Source organism: Theileria orientalis, chromosome 1 (assembly GCF_000740895.1).
Source record: "Theileria orientalis strain Shintoku DNA, chromosome 1, complete genome".
Classification (NCBI taxonomy): Eukaryota; Apicomplexa; class Aconoidasida; order Piroplasmida; family Theileriidae; genus Theileria; species Theileria orientalis.
This window is the reverse complement of record NC_025260.1, coordinates 1,715,583-1,735,708: the sequence shown is the minus strand read 5'-3', so window position 1 is coordinate 1,735,708 and position 20,126 is coordinate 1,715,583. Positions and strand designations below refer to the sequence as shown.

General features: G+C 43.7%; 10 protein-coding genes across 10 annotated transcripts; 5 read left to right on the top strand and 5 right to left on the bottom strand.

The window, feature by feature from the left end:
- Positions 1-32: 32 nt before the first annotated feature.
- TOT_010000708 (clathrin assembly protein) lies at positions 33-556 on the top strand (the record flags this gene model as incomplete). Its single annotated transcript, XM_009691255.1, has 3 exons — positions 33-214; positions 244-388; positions 419-556. The coding sequence occupies 3 exons, from the start codon at positions 33-35 to the stop codon at positions 554-556; spliced, it is 465 nt and encodes a 154-aa protein (XP_009689550.1).
- A 231-nt stretch (positions 557-787) lies between these two features.
- Positions 788-3,884, bottom strand: TOT_010000707 (heat-shock protein; the record flags this gene model as incomplete). Its single annotated transcript, XM_009691254.1, has 11 exons — positions 788-1,058; positions 1,223-1,470; positions 1,704-1,805; positions 1,892-1,997; positions 2,219-2,343; positions 2,375-2,558; positions 2,658-3,041; positions 3,074-3,336; positions 3,367-3,452; positions 3,485-3,632; positions 3,663-3,884. 11 exons carry the CDS (start codon positions 3,882-3,884, stop codon positions 788-790), a joined length of 2,139 nt encoding a protein of 712 aa, XP_009689549.1.
- Positions 3,885-4,202: 318 nt separating this feature from the next.
- Positions 4,203-10,400, top strand: TOT_010000706 (histone acetyltransferase; the record flags this gene model as incomplete). The annotated part of the gene is made up of 13 exons (XM_009691253.1): positions 4,203-6,727; positions 6,888-7,369; positions 7,699-7,814; positions 7,927-8,033; positions 8,110-8,413; positions 8,566-8,760; positions 8,799-9,111; positions 9,141-9,306; positions 9,338-9,409; positions 9,541-9,645; positions 9,720-9,849; positions 9,881-10,066; positions 10,179-10,400. 13 exons carry the CDS (start codon positions 4,203-4,205, stop codon positions 10,398-10,400), a joined length of 4,923 nt encoding a protein of 1,640 aa, XP_009689548.1.
- A 274-nt stretch (positions 10,401-10,674) lies between these two features.
- TOT_010000705 (conserved hypothetical protein) lies at positions 10,675-11,254 on the bottom strand (the record flags this gene model as incomplete). Its single annotated transcript, XM_009691252.1, has 2 exons — positions 10,675-10,974; positions 11,009-11,254. The coding sequence occupies 2 exons, from the start codon at positions 11,252-11,254 to the stop codon at positions 10,675-10,677; spliced, it is 546 nt and encodes a 181-aa protein (XP_009689547.1).
- A 101-nt stretch (positions 11,255-11,355) lies between these two features.
- Positions 11,356-13,083, bottom strand: TOT_010001288 (ribonucleolar protein; the record flags this gene model as incomplete). The annotated part of the gene is made up of 1 exon (XM_009691251.1): positions 11,356-13,083. The coding sequence occupies one exon, from the start codon at positions 13,081-13,083 to the stop codon at positions 11,356-11,358; it is 1,728 nt and encodes a 575-aa protein (XP_009689546.1).
- Positions 13,084-13,805: 722 nt separating this feature from the next.
- Positions 13,806-15,668, top strand: TOT_010000703 (uncharacterized protein; the record flags this gene model as incomplete). Its single annotated transcript, XM_009691250.1, has 7 exons — positions 13,806-13,989; positions 14,026-14,472; positions 14,504-14,659; positions 14,846-15,267; positions 15,297-15,424; positions 15,462-15,549; positions 15,588-15,668. 7 exons carry the CDS (start codon positions 13,806-13,808, stop codon positions 15,666-15,668), a joined length of 1,506 nt encoding a protein of 501 aa, XP_009689545.1.
- Positions 15,669-15,787: 119 nt separating this feature from the next.
- On the top strand, positions 15,788-16,816 carry TOT_010000702 (uncharacterized protein; the record flags this gene model as incomplete). The annotated part of the gene is made up of 7 exons (XM_009691249.1): positions 15,788-15,956; positions 16,010-16,088; positions 16,166-16,271; positions 16,305-16,351; positions 16,382-16,452; positions 16,488-16,622; positions 16,695-16,816. 7 exons carry the CDS (start codon positions 15,788-15,790, stop codon positions 16,814-16,816), a joined length of 729 nt encoding a protein of 242 aa, XP_009689544.1.
- A 170-nt stretch (positions 16,817-16,986) lies between these two features.
- TOT_010000701 (conserved hypothetical protein) lies at positions 16,987-18,095 on the bottom strand (the record flags this gene model as incomplete). The annotated part of the gene is made up of 5 exons (XM_009691248.1): positions 16,987-17,118; positions 17,274-17,365; positions 17,395-17,570; positions 17,605-17,654; positions 17,712-18,095. 5 exons carry the CDS (start codon positions 18,093-18,095, stop codon positions 16,987-16,989), a joined length of 834 nt encoding a protein of 277 aa, XP_009689543.1.
- A 171-nt stretch (positions 18,096-18,266) lies between these two features.
- Positions 18,267-19,570, top strand: TOT_010000700 (conserved hypothetical protein; the record flags this gene model as incomplete). Its single annotated transcript, XM_009691247.1, has 7 exons — positions 18,267-18,351; positions 18,442-18,816; positions 18,849-18,941; positions 18,981-19,089; positions 19,121-19,249; positions 19,341-19,441; positions 19,473-19,570. The coding sequence occupies 7 exons, from the start codon at positions 18,267-18,269 to the stop codon at positions 19,568-19,570; spliced, it is 990 nt and encodes a 329-aa protein (XP_009689542.1).
- Positions 19,571-19,594: 24 nt separating this feature from the next.
- On the bottom strand, positions 19,595-20,105 carry TOT_010001192 (conserved hypothetical protein; the record flags this gene model as incomplete). Its single annotated transcript, XM_009691246.1, has 3 exons — positions 19,595-19,668; positions 19,826-19,919; positions 19,965-20,105. The coding sequence occupies 3 exons, from the start codon at positions 20,103-20,105 to the stop codon at positions 19,595-19,597; spliced, it is 309 nt and encodes a 102-aa protein (XP_009689541.1).
- Positions 20,106-20,126: the final 21 nt, after the last annotated feature.

Below are 20,126 nucleotides of genomic sequence, written 5' to 3'. Positions count from 1 at the left end.
CCCAGTTCCAGTTTGTAAATTACTATTTTAAGATGATTAAATTTTTCCTCGTTATAAGTCGGCAGTGCAAGGTCAGGCTGTCGAAGTGGTTCATGCCCGTCAGCTCCAAGGAGAGGAACTCGATCGTCCAGGACCTGTCGCACATGGTCGTGAACCGGCACCTCAAACAGTGCAACATTCTCGAGTGGCGCGACTTCAAGCTCGTTTTCCGCAGGTTCGTCACCCCTTCATGACTGTTTCCAGGTACGCGAGCCTCTACTTCATCGTCTGCGTCGAGAAGGACGCCAACGAGCTCATCGTCCTCGAGATGATTCACCAGTACGTGGAGATCCTCGACAACTACTTCTCGCAGGTCTGCGAGCTCGATTTAGTCTTCAACTTCGACAAGGTTGAGTCCTCTCCCTCTCATTCTTTGTAGGCCTACCACATTCTCGACGAGGTGCTCATCGACGGCGACATTTACGAGAGCAACCAGAACTCCATTGTCCGCAACATCACTGCTCAGGACGCGATGAGTGAGAAGACCAAGGGTTTTTCCGCCAAGAAGGTCATTTAGCCCCTGCACTCCGTTCACCGCTCATTCACTCTTACACTCACTCACTCTCAAATGGCCATTCTCGTTTTAACTTTGTAAAATATTTACACCGGTGTAAACACATTTGTATTATGTATTTGTGTACGCTTATTTGTATCATGTATTTGTGTAAACATATTTGTATTATGTATTTGTATTATGTATTTGCGTTATCCATTTGCTAACTTGTATGCCCTTAGGCCAATTACTACATTACTGTTCTTTGTTGTATGCGAATTCTGCCGTTACGTCCAGCAGGTCGTTCAGCCTCGGCAGCATTACTCTCGGGTCGTCCACCACTCCTGCTGCTATTGATGCGTTATCGTACATCTGATTCGCAAGCAGCTTTGCCACCTCTGGGTTCTTCGTTATCAGGTGCGAGAGCTTTTCATTAAGGCTGTGCCTCGGGTTAAGTTCCAGTGTGCAGGGCAGATTTGACAGAGACTCTTCGCCACTTCCCTTCATCGTCGCCTTCATCACTTTTCTGTATTAAATTTTTATTTGTTTAGTCGGTTCGTTATTTACTTATTTGCCTATTTGTATACACCATTGTTTACTTGTAAATTTTGTTGGTTATTCATATGCTTAATTAGACGCAGCAGCTGTGCCAACAACTGTCTGTTATTTAATACATATAACTTCTATTACCTCAGTGCTGGCGACAGGAAGCCCGTTATCATTGCTGGTGAGTCCACCAGTCTATCTGAGAACTTAACGCTATTAACTTTACTTCCCAGAGTCTCCTTGAAGAACTCTATCAGCTCCTTCTTCTTATCCTCATCCAACTTCTCTTCACTCTTTGCAACTTCTGATGCCTTCTCTTCTTCTTCGCTCTTCTCAAACTCAAAATCCTCTTCCGGTGAGTCTATTGACACAAACTTCTTATCCTTATAGTTCTAAAAATAGTTTTAAGTATTTATCATCATCCATACTAGTACTATCATTATTATTATTAATAGTTGTTGTAGTTGTAGTACTAGTATTATTATTATTAATAGTTGTTGTAGTTGTAGTACTAGTATTATTATTATTAATAGTTGTAGTTGTAGAACTAGTATTATTATTATTAATAGTTGTAGTTGTAGTACTAGTATATATTTGTACTAATTGCCTTTTTATATTTTCTTACTTGTATGTTCATTGATAAAAATTGGTCAATCTCGTCGTACATCAACAGCACGTTTACCTTTTTACTTTTAAAAGTTTCCATGTATGGACTGTTTAAACCCATCTGTATTAATCATTAGTCTATTTATCCCTTGTTTTAATTAAACTGTGAAATTTTCATTTATATTTACCTGCATATCCAACACCTACCTGGCGATTAGTCGTGCAGAAGTAGTATATGTTCTTCTGCTCTGGCTTCATCGTTTCCATATATTCATCTAGTGACATCAACCCCTCGCTCAATGTGTTTTCATATCTACAAATTTTTTATTATTGTTATTTATATTGTTGTTATTGTTATTTATATTGTTGTTATTGTTATTTATATTGTTATTATTATCATTATGTTATTATCATTAATATTATAGATAGTATTATCATTACTACTATCTATGTTGTTATCCGTACTACTGCTATGTATCAATATACCTAGCTAATATTCTATGCAACAATAAGTATCATTAGTCTACTAATTACCTCAGTAGCGATAATAACATCTCCTTGTGTTTGCCGCTCTTATAGTATTCGTCCATCGCGCCCTCCTTCAGGTAATAACTGTACTTGTTATAGAACTTGAGGTACTTGTCCAGGTCCTTCTTACTCTACACGCGCGTCATAGCAATACACCGTTACCTCTTGTTGCAGGAACTTCAGCAACTTGGTCACCACCGTGTTCGACAGCTTCGTTATCAGCTGGTTGTCCTGCATATTCTCCCTGCTTACGTTCAGCGGCATATCTTCGCAGTCTATCACTCCCTTGACGAAAAATAGCCACTTGGGTATTATATCGTCCGCGCTCTTTTTAATCAGCACCTTCCTACGTTATTTTACGCATTATTAACATCAACATTGCAACTTATTAACTGTTTCCTTTCCAAATACTTGATACTTATGCACTCATTCTCATGTAACCTACCTCGAGTACAGCGACACTCCCAGCTCATTTGACGGCTGGAACATCCTGTTCGGCGCGTCTTCCGGGATGTAGAATAGCGACTTTATCGACAGCGGCGAGTCCGAGTGGAAGTTGAGCGTGTACATCGGCTCTCCCCAACTCGTGTTGCTCAGGAATCTGAAAAACTTCGTGTGCTCCTCTTCCGACGACTTCTTCTCCACCCAAAGTGGCTTCTGCGTCGTTATCTCCACGTCCTTGTCCTTCTCCTGGATGTACAGTGGGAAGTTTATGAACGACGAGAACTTCTCCGCCACCTTCTTGACGTTCGACGCGTTGCAGAAAAGCAGGCAGTCGTCCTTCAGGTAACAGATGATCTTCGTTCCCCTCGGCAGGTTAGCCACTTCCCTAAACAGTTTTATCATTAATCTCCAGCTTACTTCAGTGTGAACGAGCCCGTTCCGTCTGACGACCAGTGGTACCCCTTCTCTCCCTTCTCCGGGTCATAGCTTCTTGTGAACACCTCCACTCTGTTCGACACGACGAACGAACTGTAGAAGCCCACTCCGAACTGCCCTATTATTGCGTTAGCCTTATCCTTCGCGTTCAGCGTCGGGTCCTCCAAAAACTCCAGAGACCCTGACTTCGCTATCGTTCCCAGGTTATTCACGATCTCCTCTTTGCTCATTCCAACTCCCGTATCCTACAATCCCTTTTTAATGCTGACTATTACCTCTATTGTGAACGTTTTCGTCTTCGGGTCCACTGAAATCCTTATCTTGTAGCCCACATCCGGGTCCACTTTGGATGAGGATAAACCTAAACTTTCATCTAAACGTTTCTCAACTAACCCTCCCTCGTTGATTCTAGGAATCTCAGCTTTTCCAGTGCGTCGCTCGAGTTACTGATCAGCTCCCTTACGAACACCTCCTTGTCTGTGTACAATGAATGGGCTACTATCTGTAAAAGCTTCTGGGTCTCCGCCTTAAACTCATAGGTCTATAAAAGAATATTATTGAGCGAACTCACATCTCCTTCTGAAGAAGTTGAATAGAATCTTCTATTGGATTTAATCAATTCGTTTGGCAAACTATTAATAGGGATGCTGCCATTCGACCCATAATTTGAGCTCAAATAGTTATTCAAAGTGATAGTGTAACCGTTCTTTCCACTATTTAAATGTTTAACTGCATTAGTTTTTGTTCTGAGTTGACGGCTCAACAAAGAAGTAATAATTTTGCCCCTATGCATATTGTTTCAAACCAATAAATATTAATAAACAAAAAATATACAATAAAACAAAAAAGATTCTTCGCAGAAGATTTAATAAATACTAAATATTAAGTGCAAATTATGTATTTAAATCAGTTATGGCCCCATGGCTTATGAGATTTGATGTGTTAATCGATTAGTTTATTCTTTGATGTGTTCTATTTTATAACTAACGTATTGAAATTAATGCGTTTTTTGTTTTAGTTTTTTCATATAATCTATGAAGTGTATATTTTGAGCTTTCATTATACTCACACAAGTAAAAAATTCACACAAATACATTAGCGTAGTCACAAAATGAAAGCTTCACATCAATCTGAGCATGAAGGATTTGCTAAAATCAGAAGTTTTAAAATAAAGCACGTTGAGGTGTCGGAGTACATGTCCGTGGTGACCGGAGTTCACGTGTTCTTCATGAGATACGAGACTCCGCTGGTCAACACATACCTCCTGGTTCCAACCAGAGAAGAGACTGACGAGGGACTGCCTCATACACTGGAACACCTGATATTTTTGGGCAGCAAAAAGTACCCCTTCAGAGGAACCCTGGACCTGGTGTCCTGCAAGTCGCTTTCCTCAGGAACAAACGCGTGGACAAGCGTCGACCACACAGCATACACACTGTCGACAGCAGGGCTGGAGGGAACCCTGCAAATGCTCCCGATATTCCTGGACCACATACTGAGGCCGTCGCTGACGGAAATAGGATTCATGACGGACATACATCACGTGACTTCGGACGGATCGAGTTCAGGAGTGGCGTACTGCGAGATGAAGTCGAGAGAGAATCACCCAGATGAAATGATGTCATTCGAAGCGTTGGATAAGCTGTACCCAGGAGACTCGGGCTATAAGCGTAACACGGGAGGGAAGTTGAGCGGGCTGAGGAGCACGAATATACACAGAGTGAGGGCCTTCCACAAAAAGTTCTACAACTGGAGCAACTTGTCAATTGTGCTCTGCGGAAACGTAAACGATTGTGAATCGGTGTTGGCACTGGTGCACGACTTGGAGAAGTCGATGGATTTGGGAGAAGGAAGTAACAGTGTCAGGTCGCCAAAGAGGAAGAAGACAAACATTAAAGCGGACTTAGAATCGTTGTATAAAGGCAGGACAAGAGTGTGGGATGACCCAAAGCACGTAGAAAAGTTGGAAAGGAGTTCACGGAGCACACTGTACTTCCCGTGCGAAGAAGAGGAGTCGGGAACATTTAGTGTCTCGTGGAGAGGGCCGAGGTGGGATGAGTTTGAACTGGCGAGATCAGTATCAATAATGGGCTCGTACCTGGTGGACTCGACAGCGTCGCCGCTGGAAAAGGCGCTGATACACACAAGTGACCCGTGCGGAAGTTGCGTGGATTTTTCAATAGAGCTTCTGAAGGAAAGTTACTTTCAACTGGTAATAAAGGACGTACCAGTGAAAGGAAAGGAAGTAGGAAGCAGTAAAAACAATAGTAATAGTAGTAGAGGCGCTAAAGGTGGTAGCAACGTTAGTAGTGGTGGCAAAGAAGAAGATAGTGAAGGTGAAGAAGAGGAAGAAGGTAGTGAGGATGGACTAAGTGACAGCGAGAAGGGTGATGAGGGATTTAGTGACAGGGAAAAGGATGAGGAAGGTAGTGGAGGTAAAGAAAGCAAAGTTGAAGGGGAAAAAGATAAAATGGAGGAAGTAGAAGAAAGATTGAGGTCGGAGCTGTCGAAAGTTTATGAAAATAAGTTGGACATGGAAAGAATGAGGATGCTGATAAGAAGAGGACACTACAACTACCTGAGGCAAATAGAAACGTGTGCACACGAGACTCTGATAGACAATCTGATAGGATACGTAATATACGGAGAACGTCCAGAACAGTTGGAACAAATAATAGTGGATTATGAAATAGTGGAGAGTCTGCTGGAGAAGGATGAAGATTACTGGAAAAAAATACTGCATAGATACTTTATAGAGCCACCATCAGTATCAGTAAAGTGTATACCGAGCGTGGAAAGAGCAAAAGAAATACAGGAAGAGGAGAGGAAGTTGATGGAAAATCAAATTAAAAAGTACGGAATAGACCAGTTGAAGAAAAATAAGGCCCTGGTGGAAGAAGATTTGAAGAAAAATAAGGGAGGTCCCCCGAAGGAGATCGTGAAGCAGTATAGTCAGTGCGATAGCAGGAAGATAGAATTGCCAACATACCCACTGTATAGGAATTTTAAGCATACGAAGAATGTTAGTGATGATGGTACTGGTACGCCCAAATCTTTTTCTGATGGTGCTGGTAGTGGTACCAAAAAAATAGAGTCAGGAGAACATGGTACAAGTGATACTGGTAGCAAAAGGAGGAGAAGAGAGGAACTGGAAAGGTTCAGAAGTCAGTTGGAGAGAGTCAAGTATCCAATACAAGTGAACAACATTCCGACTGATTTCGTGAGAATATACATGGTGTTCTCGACGTGTAAGCTGGAACTGACCGAAGAGGAAAAAAAACTGCTCTTTATGCTGTGTGTGCTGCTTTTTGAGTCAAATGTGTACTTCGGAGACAAGTTGGTGAGGTCGGAGGAGTTTATAAGCACGCTCATGGAGAACACGACTTCGTACGGGTGTAACCTGGGACTGTCGAGTTCAGCACTGCTGCCAGATGCATACTCGGAGCTGTTGACGCTCTACTTCACGTGCGCAGCTGACAACTACAGCAAGTTGCTGGAAATATTGCACAACGTGCTGCACAGAATTAAGTACGACAGAACGATCCTGACGAAGCACGCAAAGTCGCTGCTAAACTCGTTCTCGAAGAAGAAAAGGTCGCCGAAAACAATGATGAAGCAGTTGAACAATTATTTGAAGTATGTTGACAGTTAGGTAGCACAGATGAGTAGATAATAAAGTTATTGCCAGTATATAGAAAAAAACGAGATTGATTAGGTTAGATAAGTAGATAGTAAAGTTAGTGCAAGTATAAAGTTTAAAGGAAGAATGATTAGCAATATTAATGAATGTTAATAGGGTTGACAGTAAAAGTATAAGGCACCTGTGTAGTCTAGGACAGCAGGATAAGCTGTTGAAGGAGACAATGTCGGATACGAAGGGTCCAGGTGACCTGGAGGATAAACTGAATAAGTTGCACAGGAAAGTGTTTAACGTGGAAAACATGTCAGTGCACTTAACAGCAGATTTGGATAAGCTGAAGGGAGATTGGCCACAGTTCTGGGTGGACTTGGGTTATGAAGGAAAAGTGGACTCAAGCAATGTTAAGGGGCAGCCAAGTACGACTAAAGCAGAAAGGAGCGACAGTCAAGTTTTAAGAGAATACTTAGGGTTTGAATACGGCAGAGATAGGCAGTTGAAGGAGTCGACGGGGTACCTATCGTCGTTGGCGTCAACAGATGTATCGCACATGTGCGTGTCAATTCCAGCACCTTATGGATACAATCACCCGGAATACTTTACAATACTGACGTCATGTGAATATTTGACAATGACAGAAGGTGTGTTTACATAAATATGTGTGTGTGGAAATAAGTGTGCATATTTACACATTCACACGCATAATATGAATCGAAGAATTAGGGATTAATTACAACTAGTTAGTCAAAACTATCGCTATTACCAGTTTTACTACCACGGTACTCTTACTGCTGGTACTACTACTTCTAAAAATATTACTAATAATAGTACTGTTACTACTACCACTGGTTTTAATACTACCATCAATACTACTAACTGTACTACTACTACCACCATTACTACTAAAAGTACTACTACTATCAACATGACTAATAATAGTAATATTAAGAGTGATAACAGAAATATTTAGGGCCGTTGTATAGAGCAATCAGGGGAGGAGGTTATGCGTACCATCATAGAGTGTCGTATTTGGCATCCCAGGGAGAAATACAGTTCGTGATAACAGAAGCAACGGATTTAATAAATGTGAGTATGATGAGTATTTCAGCACTGAAGCATGTCGTCTAGATATTTATCACTGACAGTTGATGATATAGTAGATAAAAAGTTAAATGGAGGAGTTTATGGTAATGCATAGGCACTGAGAGTGACGAAGGAGTCAATACTCAAGTGTTTAGATCCAAACGTGGATATCGACCAGGAGATGTTGGCAGCAAAGTCAAGTTTAATATACAGAATACTGAGGTGAGTGAGCTTAGTCTGAAGGTTGGTAGAGCATTGGATGTTGTATAAACGGAAGATAAACTGATTCGATCTGTAGCAACGAGGAGAGTCTGGCGGATTATAGCCAAGAGACGTACACGAACGCACTGAGGGAAACGGATGTCGATTTCAACAAACACTCAGCAGTGCAGGTAAAGGGCAGATGTACAGCGATTCTAGATTCAGGAACTGGAAAACGAGAAGATCAGAGAAGTGTTTGCGAAGTACTTCAAGCAACTGCTGGATTTCGAGGGTCCCCCGAAGACGCTGGCGTGCATCGCCCCGAAAGCAGAAGTAAGAAAAGGCTAAATACACACACATCTTTGAAACAGGCGGAAAACATATCAAACGGGTTCAAAACTGTAAAGTATCGTAACATTCGGAGCGTCGATTCCAAAGAGCTGCTATCTTTGTTGACAAATAGTGCAGGCGCACAAGATGAGTAGCGAAGACGAGGAAAACTTAATTTAATCAGCACATATACACACCTACATAATTAAAATTTACTGTAAAGGCCCAAAAAGGAGCCGAGGAGCCTAGAGTCCCGGAGATGGTGACAAAGCAGGTACAGTACAAAGATGAGCATTCCGATAAAACCAATCACGCCTCATCCCAAAAAAATAACGCAGAATCCCACGCCCTGTCGATACAGAAGGCCAGGGAAAAGAGCGCAATACTTGCCAAGGCCAGGGAGATGTTTTCACAGCAGGTACGCCCACTCGCGGAGCCCCGCACTCAAATTTTTAGTTCCCGACGGCGTATCCCATGGACTACGAGCTTTGGGGCAAGGACGTCAGGAATAACAGCTGGAGAAGGTGCTGCGTGGTCCACGCGAGGTACGTTGTGAGCAAAGCAGAGGCGTTTAGGCCGCTGGACCAGAGCAGGCAGATCGAGTCTCTGAACCCGCACGAATACGACTACTACATTCACTGGCTCGGCCTGGACCGCAGGCTGGACTGCTGGCTCTCCATGGAGAGCCTGCGGACGCTGGAGCAGGGCCCTCCCAAGGGCGCCCACGTGATCCACGAGGTGGAGCAGGAGTTCCACCACGAGCACGCAGGTAAGCGAGTGGCCTTATGCGCGCCTCAGACGACGAGTACTTGCGGGAGCACGAGATAAACACGAAGCTGAAGACGATAAACAGGATTAAGCTGGGCCCGTACCTGGTGGACACCTGGTACTTCTCGCCGTACCCGGAGCCGTTTCAGAACATCGACACGCTGTTCATCTGCGAGTTCTGCCTGTCGTTTTTCAGGTGAGTTTGGAGGATAAGAATGTGCGCGCAGGGCCGACGAGGAGCTCTCGTTTCACACCACGCAGTGTGAATTGCGTCATCCCCCGGGGAATGAAATATACAGGTTAGTGTCGTTTGCCGAGCAGTTAATCGTACCAAGCACTTATAAGCCTTATGCACAACTGTAACTACTTATTTGTCGCATATTGCTCGTCTACTACTGATTGCGTGCCATTAACCATGTTAAATTGATAGGGATGAAAACCTCGCCATGTTTGAGGTGGATGGAGCCATGAGCACAGTATACTGTGAAAATCTATGTTTCCTGTCAAAGTTGTTTCTGGATCACAAGAGTCTGAGGTTAGTTGGTTGCTGTTGACCTCTGATGATCTAGCTAGTCTGTTACTCGTTTGACTCGTTAATTAAATTATTAGGCACACCGTTGTGCTTTTCATCTTTTACATCATGACTGAGTTTGATGAGAACGGATACCACATCACCGGGTACTTTTCGAAGGAAAAACACTCAAAGAACAACGTATCGTGTATATTATCGTTGCCTCAGGTACGGACGTTTTAAAACAACACTGTTGCAGCATCAGAGAAAGGGATACGGAAAGTACCTGACGGCCTTCAGCTATCTGCTATCGAAGAAGGAGGGGAAGACTGGCACGCCCGAGAGGCCGTTATCTGACCTCGGAAAGGCGTCCTACATGTCTTACTGGTCAGAGGTGCTGCTGGAGATACTATTTGACCCGAAGTACGAGAGTCTATCCATCCAAGTAGGTTTCTTCGTGAGGCTACAGCGGGTGCCATGACACTAACTGCAATGAACGCACTCACCTGCCGTAACCCGCTTGATTAGAATACTGACGGGCTAACATCACTGTTTAGGACCTGTCCCAAATGACTGCATTTGAGCCGAATGATATTATCAGCTGTCTGGAGGAGCTTGGACTTTTACACACCCTGTCCAACGGTAGCTCTGTGATCACCATTTTGCCCGAGAAGAAGAGGGAGTTGATGTCAAAATCGCGGACCAAGACCAGGAAACTGTACATGGATAAGCTGCACTGGATTCCCTATGACGCTCACAATGAGCTGACCCCAGTGTAATCGCACATAATATACTTCCACCAGTGTTGTATGTACGCATTTACTAAGCAGATGTTTTCTGTGTACGTGTTGCAAGGTGTGAAGTACATTAGGTCAGTGTTGACGCGTTGTCAATGATCATTGAAATGTGTGTGTCAAGGTAATCCTGATCACACTTAAATCTTAAAGCAGAGTGTGTGTCGGTGTCTGTACCGGTGTTGGTTGTTTAATACCGGCCTACTGGTGTTTGTGTGCTAATGTCGGTCTACTGGTGTTTGTGGTTTAAATCCATGCTTTACATAACGTTGTGGACAGCCTCCCTCTTGGCCAGTAGGCACAGCAGCGACCTCGCGGTCACCTCGTTGTTGTACACATTCAGCTTCGACATGAAGTAGCTTGCCACGGGCTTCGGCATCGGCTGCTCCTGGTTCGTCATCATGTTGTGGAGCACCTCCAGGGGTAGCGTCCTGTTCGGGCCCCGGGCGCCCGTGTAGAACTCCGACACCCTGTCAAAGGCGCCTTTGAACCTGCTCACGTCCTCGGGGTGCATGAATATCTCGTTTCCGTAGCCGTCATCGTTCTGGGCTCCACCTTCCTGAAACCAGGGCGTGAATGTGTGCTTAACTTACCAGCTGATCTCCGCCCGCCGGCTCGTACCACTTCGACTTCGCCAGTCTTCTGAATTCCGTGAAGTTTAAAAACTTCTGTCCTTCCGGCCTCTCTGAAAAGGCCTTTTCCAGGTCTCTCTCCGTCCAAAACTCGCCCATGGACCTCAGCATCACCAATGCGTGCTTTTTTGGGTCCACGTTTCGCAGCATTCCGTAATACCCGTATACATCGTTGCACAGGCGCTCAAAGTACAAATCACTCTCCATTTTATTATACAAAACTGCCTGTGGATTTATTTTAAACTAATTTACTAATTTACAATTGTGTGTATGAATGTAAATGTAATAAATTGATACTCGGTTGCACTCTAATTTTCACTTTCTTCCTTCTTCTTCTTTTTTTTACTTTGCGACTTGTTTTCTGTTTCTAAGCCTTCTGCGTCCTTGGGAGACTTGCGTTTTCCGCCTTCCTTCTTCTTCGGCTTCTCTGCCTCCTCCGCTTCCGACTTCTGTGTACTTTCTGTAGTTTGTTCTTCGTTTTTTTCGTCCTTTTCTTCCAATTCTTTAATTGCCTTCTTTTCCTTCACTGGCTTTTCTGGGCGCTTCTTTTTCTTCTCCTGGGAGTCTGCCGTTACTGCCGTTTCGTCTTTGTTCTCAGAATCAGGCTTACTCTTGCTCTTGGCCTTACTCTTTTTCTTAGGCTTACTTTCTGAGGTAGCTGTCTCAGCTTCACTCGAATCTACATTTTTATTCAGTTCCTCTTTCTTTTCCGCTTCATTTAGTTTTGCCAATTTTGCCAGCTCCTTGTACTCCTCGTGTGCCTGCTTCATCACGTTGATGTTTTTGTCGTGGTGCGGTCCTCCTAGCAGGTACTCCATTCTCTTTCCCAGCTGTTCCGACATTTTCTTTCCGTACACGTCTGAGTTGACGTCGCAGAAGTAGTCCAGCCTTGCTGCCAGTGCGCACTTGTTCGCCAGGTACCTTGCTGCTTTTCCCTTGTGCTTGTTGTTCGCCTTTCCTATGAACGTCGACTGGTACAGAAGCCCGTATTTCGGCGTGTTCGACCTCGACTTCAGTGCTCTAAACAGCGCCTTTTCTGCTCCCAGGATCTGTATTGTGCTTGCTGGCGCCTTCGCCAGGTTCACCAGGGAGCCTGCGTGGCTTATGAGTCTTCCTGAGAGCAGTGAGCCCACCACTGTGTTCAGGTTCGGCGCCACTGTCGACACCTTGTCGTTCAGGTAACTGCTCAGCTTCGTCCTCATTTCGTCCAGCCTTATCACGTTGTCTGCGAAGTTGAGTATGTTCTTCAGGTCCAGGTCCGCCAGCTCCTGTCCTATTGAGTGTCTTGCTGCCTTCTTCACGCTCGTCGCCACCTCCTCTCCCAGCAGCTCCAGCAGTGCTCCCATTTTCTCCTCGTCGTCGAAGTCGTACTCTTCCTTCTTCTTTATCAGTCTCACTGCTTCGCAGAACTCCTTGTTGTCGGGCACCAGTTTTGTCAGCTCTGGGAAGTGCCATCCGTACCACTCTCTCACTCTCATTGCGAACGAGTTCAAGTTTTTGGTAAGGGTGTCCAACAGCGATACTGAGTTGATTATCGGCTTATCTTGCTTCGCCGGGTCGAACTTCAGCTTACTTCTGCTGTAGCTGTGCCCCAGGCCCACTTGGAAGTTGTTCATGTCGAATGTCGTTCCTCCTGAGGCCAGCTTTGTCAGTCTCTTCGACTCGTACATTCTGCAGCCTCGAACCAGCTCGAGCACGTTTGAGTCGTAGACTACTTTAAATCCCTTTTGCGATAGGCTCTTCGCCAGTGAAACGTCCACGATTGCCAGCGCGTGGTCGTTCGGCGGCAGGTTCTGGCTCAGGAACGACGACAGCAGCACCGTCACTTCCCCATCTATGATACTTCTCATGTTTTCCAGCGCCTCCTTTGACGTTTTAAACGGCTGGAACGCTTTAAACTTAACAGTTCCTGAGAATCGCTCCTCATTTGCCATCAACTCGTCGATGGATATATCTGTGCCTATCTGGTCCCATTTGTCCACCTGGTATAGGCCATAACCTGCGGCCGTCTCAAACAATAAATACGTTTTCGTCATATCTACTAAAATATTGTTATTTTATACAAAAGTAATGTAAATTTCTATTCGGATCGAGCTACAGAACCTTATCCAAGCTCCTGTGAATATATTTAAATTTATTCTAATGTATGAAAATATTTTACAAAGCCATGCTAAATTTGCCAAAGTTTAAATGTATTTATAAAAGGGTAAACATTTGAGTAACTATCTTCAGATGGGGAAGATTCCATATCAATTATATATAGAAATATACTGTTAAGTGTTTGTATTTAACAAATTTAATTAAAATCAATTGTGTAAATATGGAGGTTATCACATTAGATATCAGGGAATATGGTTTTAATATATTCTTTCAAGCAGATGTTCAACTTATATATGTTGATTTGTTTTTAACGTACACACCAAATTGAGATTCTTCTCTTTTAAATGGTACAATTCGTGTCATTTGGTAAAGATAAGTATTTATTACTGTTTACCTCCCATATGATCCTAAGTATAAATTGGGACTTGAAATGATATTTTCAATTTCCTCAAGGAACACTCAAGCCCATTAATTAAATTACTTTCCGTTATTATTTAATTATTTGCGTTTGTTTGACCCACTTTTGTATATTTTTTCCTTTTTTCACCATAATATGTACTCATTTGTTTTATACCCTAATATACATAATTCAGTTTATATTTTGTGTACGTTTACATGAGTTTATTGTATCATTATGTATTAATATGTTTGATTGCAAATGTTTGAATATCGCAACCCAGATTCTTATACACATTCCATCTCAACTGTGGATTCATATGGAAGTGAGGAATGCTCGAGTAGTTCAGACCACGAGTCCCCTAAATACTCCTCAAATCTAGCCACGTTTAGCAAAAAAACAATAGATTCTGTGGTTGAGGTGTCAGAAGTGCCTGGGAAAGGAAGTAAGTTTTTAGGCGTTTATTCGTATTAATTCGTAGGATGCCTCTTTGTTAGAAAGGAATTTGAGCCAGGATCACTCATATTTGCAGAATCTCCACTGTTCATGATTTTGCCGTCGTCCAGGCCTGATTTATGGGAGAAACTAACGAGTCTGAATCAGGAATCGGCCTTTACATTACCGCCGCTGTGGCATAAGGCAGCCTTGTTGAGTATAATTGAAGGAACGGACGAATCAAACAAGATCATGGCAAACAAATGGGTAGAACGTAAGTTTGGTAGCATTTATTATCGATTGGTAGACCCGAATCAGGAGGTATCTGCAGATGTGTACAGGGTCCTAGGCTCAATATGTACAATAGTAGACGGAAACTATTATTATAACGGGGTGCAAATAAGTCCGGAAGTGTATCAGCTGTACCTGCAAGTGTGGCCACTAAACGCGTTCGGAAGAAGCTCAGACCCGGACGGACTAGTAATATATGATAGTAAGTGAACCCACACCTTAAAAATAAACAGAAATATCGTACCTCGCACATAGCTGCAACCCATCATGCTGTTGGCATCACACAGATGATGAAAATTTTGTTTTAAGGGCCAGAAAGAAACTGATACCCGGAGACGAAATAACGATTTCATATCTGGGCGAATCGGACCTACTGTCTCCAACTTTCAGTAAGTTTGAGAATTAATAAATATGAGTCTATGCGGCAATAATTAGCTAAAAAGTGGATGTGAGCTTAAACGAGTTACTTAATAGATATAAGTATGATATTTGCTAGACGCTAGTGTGTTCACTGATAAGTTAAAAGTTGGAGTATTGACTATGGTAATTGATCCGACTAATCTTATGAATCGCAGAAAGGAGGACTCTCTTGCAAAACTGGCATTTCTTTTGCACGTGCGATCGTTGCTCTCTTCCAGTGGACCTGTCGAGAGGATTTCTGTGTAAATACTGCCACTACGGAACAATATTCCTGAGATACGACAGCTACACAGACAAACACACAAGCACGGAGTGCGAAATGTGTAAGTACAAGTTCACGGAAACGGAAACGAACGAGTACATAGAACTGGAAAGAGCGTACATGTTCAGAATAGATGAGATAGACAAGAGTGATTTGATGGACATGTTCCAAGTGTACGACCACGCGAAAAACGTGTTCAGGCAGCACTGGTCACTCTACCAGCTCGAGACCATGATGTATGAGTACTACAAGGAAAACGGGAACCTGGAACAAGCAAAGCTGTACCTGCTGCTGAGGCTGCACTACGTGGACAAGGTAAGGCTGGGAATTTAATTTATTTCAAGGTTGTTTCGGGGCCGCTGTACCTTGTGGCCTTTATGCACGAGGAGCTGGCAGACATCTTGACTAATTTGGCAGGGATAGACCAGGAGGCCACGAAAATGGAGAATAGGAATGCTGACATAGGGACCTTGTAAGTTTACTCCTTGCGTGACTGATGTGTGTTTCAGAAACATGATAATGAGCTACTACTACAACGCCGCAGCACTCCTAGCCATACTGTGCGGATACAACCACAACTACTACTACTCGGTCGTGGTAAGTCCAGAAAAATCAGAGAAATAATGAACGTTTAGTACAAGCGACACCAAGTTGAGCAATTGGCAGTTTCACTAATGAAGAAAGTGTCAGCCCCGGATTCCACGAATAAAGAATAATCAGTAGATTTTATTCGAAAATTTTAAACAAATTGCCTCCTTAATTTTGTACAGTATTGTTAGCCTTTATTTTATTGATAACTTTGTTTTTGGTCTATATCAGCGCCTCACCCATCATTATGGCATTGTACGCACTGAGAACCTGTATTTGTGACACGGTTGACTCATTTTTGCTGTATTTGCAGTTCGGGTCGGTGCCGATAAAGGAATTTAATGACTGCTGTGTGAGAGTCGCAACGTCCCGAAACCAGGGAGCACTCACCGAGGAGGAGTTCCTCGCCTTCTACGGTTAGAGCCAATTACACGAAAGAAATTAGCACAGATTCTAATGCCTTATTTAGGATTGTTCAAACAGGCCAAGTTTGGAGACTGTAAGAATGAAAATGAAATGTTATTCTCGGAAGAACAAATACTTAAAAGGTAACTTGGATATAAGAGCATAAAATTCCTTTTAAACGTGACACATTGCAGCAATTGAGAATTATATGAACATTTAGAGAGTCTTGGCTGAATATGAAGGGGCTGTCAAGGAAAGACGCGATGATAAAGTACATAAACCTGGCGGAGAAACTGCTGGGAGACAGTAACGGCGACATGGAAACAGTGAGTTTGCTGAGTCCATAAATATAAAATTAGAACTCGACCATACACACGAGCGGATTTGTGGTTGAAAGCACGGAGAAGTGAGTTGAGAGCGAATAAACGTTTGTTAGCTTCGAACACGACGATTTCTTCGACCTGGTCGTGGAGGGGGAATGTGGAAGAGTGGTCCAGTATCTGTCTAGTAAGTCTTAAAACGTTTCTGTTAAATCGATCCAGGGAACCCGAACTTGGTTGCAGTGAGGAGTCCGGAGGGGCTGACGGCTCTGCATTTGGCGGCGGACAGGTACGTTGGCGACGCGTGTAAGATATTCAGAGGGAACCTCGATATGGTCAAGTGCCTCATTGGACACGGTAAGCACTGGTTTATCCGCGAGTTACTTTAGCTGTTCCGTTAATTGCACCAACTGATGATTAACGATTCAGGAGCGAGTGTCAACTGCGTTGATGATAATGGCGACACGCCTCTCCACGTGGCAATTGAATCACAGGAGGACGAGGTGGTTAAGTATCTGATTGAAGCGGGGGCGGATCCGAAGTTGAAGTAACGATTAGCTTATGAACACTGATACAGTTAACTAGATAGACTAGAGCGCAGCTTATGGAAACCATTGTGGCCATTGTTATGTTGCTAGTGTCAACAGCAGTAAAGGCACAAAAGGTTAATTTTACATAAATTAGGAACTTGGAAGGAGTGGCTCCCGACGACCTCATGAGCCTATCGTACATGTAAAGCTATATCATCAATTCCCCAAGAGACCTCGCAGGCCTGAGTTTTGGAGTCCAGGCTGCTCGAGAACTCGACGACGAGAGAGCCCGAGTCATGTAGCATTGACACATCAAAGTTGACCTAAATTAGTGATCATCAGTGGATACATGAGTAAATGATTTGTCCCATGGTCGATTTGCAAATTAATAAGTTGGCAGCGTGGTCGATTTACAGTAAATAAGTTGGTGGCGTGGTTGATCCGCAAATAAATAGGTTGTTGTGAATTGGTTACTTACCGATAGGCGATCCGGGTACTCTGTGCCGCAAACGTCTACTCCAAACCTCCTGCAAACGGAGTCGGTGACGCTGGGACACCAGTTGTGGGACTCTGAAAATGATGGAGGACTTGGCACCTACCGCTCCAAAGCACACTGTCGTTGACCTTGAGCAGCACAGACTCGCCTAAATGACTGATGTGGGCATTGAAAATACCGTTCCACTCGTCAAAGAAGTGAACCCGCCCAGTAATTTTTATTTCAGTGTGAGTGGGCAGGTTGTTATAGAACCGCTTCACACTGCCAGCCGCAAGGTAGCTACACAGAATTTATTTTAAAAAAGTCAGCATACCATGGTCCACCGAGAAACGAGTCGCCAGAGTTGCCGCATGAGCTGATTTTCTGAACATTGGTGAGTTAGAGAGTTGGTGTGCGACAGAACTGATGGTAAGAGCCTACATCTGGAATCCAGTTAACTTTATCCTTGGGGTTGAACCTGTCCACTTCCCATAGGGTCCTAACAGTTGAATCAGCTATATACACAACAATGTACCATTGCTTGACCGATAGGGACGTCAAGGTCGTCGTCTTGAGGGCGCCGTTGAACCTGATCTTCGACAGACACTCGAACTTATCCGAATTCATGCGAAGCTGTACGTCCTTTGTCCTGAACAAGAAGTCGTCGTTGGCTTCACAGAGCTCAGTGATCTCTGAGAGCCGCTTGAAGCCGATGCTTCCCACGATTAGGTTTGAATCTTTGCTGTCAGTCACAGTGTAAGTGCACTCTGTGAAACTTGCGATGTTCGCGGCCAGCGCGATGAGAACAACATGGTTTACAAGCATTAAACTTTAGAAGAATACTATAGTACACGCTTCATGGTTTTATGAGTTAAGTTTAGGCAAGTGAATACAACATCAACTGCACTGTGTGGTGTTCACCTGGCTGGTTGACAATGGCCTTTTCGTCCACACATTTCACTACAAATCAGTGTAAATAAATTCGTAAAATGTATAATGAATGTTTGTATCGTAATCGCCATATCCATTATCAGAATTTGTGCCATTCGGCCTATAAATGGTGCTGACGTGCATAGAGATGGTACCGATTTACTATTTCTTACTTACACATTCACTAATAAATATGTCTAAGGTCTTATGATTTAGCTTTAGTGCCTAAACATACTGTTAGGACTGAAGATATCAGTATACTTGCCCATATCATGTTTTAATTTTTCAGGGCCTGTTGGACTACCGGGCCACGTGCGGCTGCGGAACTCGGACGTTCACATTAAGCGGCGCAAGCATAGCATAACAAACTCTCACTCTCCTGAGGTAGACCAGTTTAACGCGCAAATTGCTACGGATATTGGCCGATCCACGGGTACGATGAAGCAGATGTCCGAGCTCGCGGCCAACAACCACGAGTACAGCATCCTTGGCGTGGACTCTGCGGACTACAACTACGACTTTAATTTCATCCCGGAGTGGTTCAACACTCTGCCTCCGAGTATGAACACTCCCAAGGAGTTCGTGCTGGACAGCTTATCTTCCCTGGCGCACATGGGTATGTTTATTTACGATAATCGCGGACGTTAGGACTCATGTCCCTCATCTCTTCCGACGTTTTCAGTAATGCCTACTGCTCCGTGTTTTCAAGTGAGGAGGAGAAGTTGGTTTGCCTTAAAAACAGTACGTTTACTCCGATCACCATTCTTGACTTAACTTTAGGCGTCGAGACCATTAATAAGATCGCACAAACTGGTATGTTGATCACGCACATGCTGTTGTCAGGGAAACAAATCATGTCTCTCAATTTCCGCGTGCTGGTTGGAGGAAGGTTTGTTTTACTGCGAATCACGATCGGTTAGGACTGCTAAGGAGGCCCTAGTCTCCCTGAACACTCTTGCCTCCAACCCTGATAACGTTGGACTCATTAAGACTCTGGGCTCTACCATTGTCATGTACATCACTTTGATGCGTGAATTAGTTGGCGACGAGTTAGTATTTGTAATTAATTCACGTTTACCGCTACATTAGTTCGTTTAATAGCTTAGCTTATTCCTTTGCGTCGCCCTATCAGATTTTTAGAAGTAAGGCTTTGGCTGGATCGGTCATTACTAAACTCACTGACCTCCCTGTGGCCTCCAACGTCGCAGACATCTCCACTGGCGGCTTCGGCCGCGTGAACGGTACCTTTTGTTCATTAACACCAATGTTCAGTTATTCTTCCCAGGCCCTCTAGGCTCCACAGGGCCGACTACGATATCGCAAAACTCAAGGCCGGTGCCAGCGAGAAGGAGCTGCTGACTTCGGCCTAGGCTACCAAAATCTGATCGACTGCCTCAGCGGCCTGAAGTACGATTGGTCCTCCCACTTGCTGGGCGGTTTTGGGCCTGGTCCCCTGACCTCGTGGTACCTAATTTCAATTTAGTATCAACTGCTGTACCTGTGCCTTCTATATGTGTCGAACTTCAGCTTTTTCTTTCTTGTTGCCCAGTATCCGTGCCTGTGGTACCAGCGCCACTTGCTAGGAATAAATTTACCTGCGTTGTTTTGTGAAATAAGTTATTTACCCTTAAAATGCTTCCCCTTCCAAAACAGTGTGTTGAGTCCGTCGATTAAATCTTTAATTATGCTATTTGGGGATAAAATTGTATTATTTGCGGTCTAAAATAATTTATAATTAAAAATGTCTCAAATGTGTAGGCTAACTTGAGCAGTAATGCCACAGTTGACTAGGGCTGGAATCCTTCCAAACCCGAATCCGTGCGCCAAAAAGTCACTTAAAATTGAAAATTTATTATTCACAAATTTTAGAATATTTGTGTCAAAAATAGAATACAGATATTGCATTGTGTAAAACACAAAAGTGGA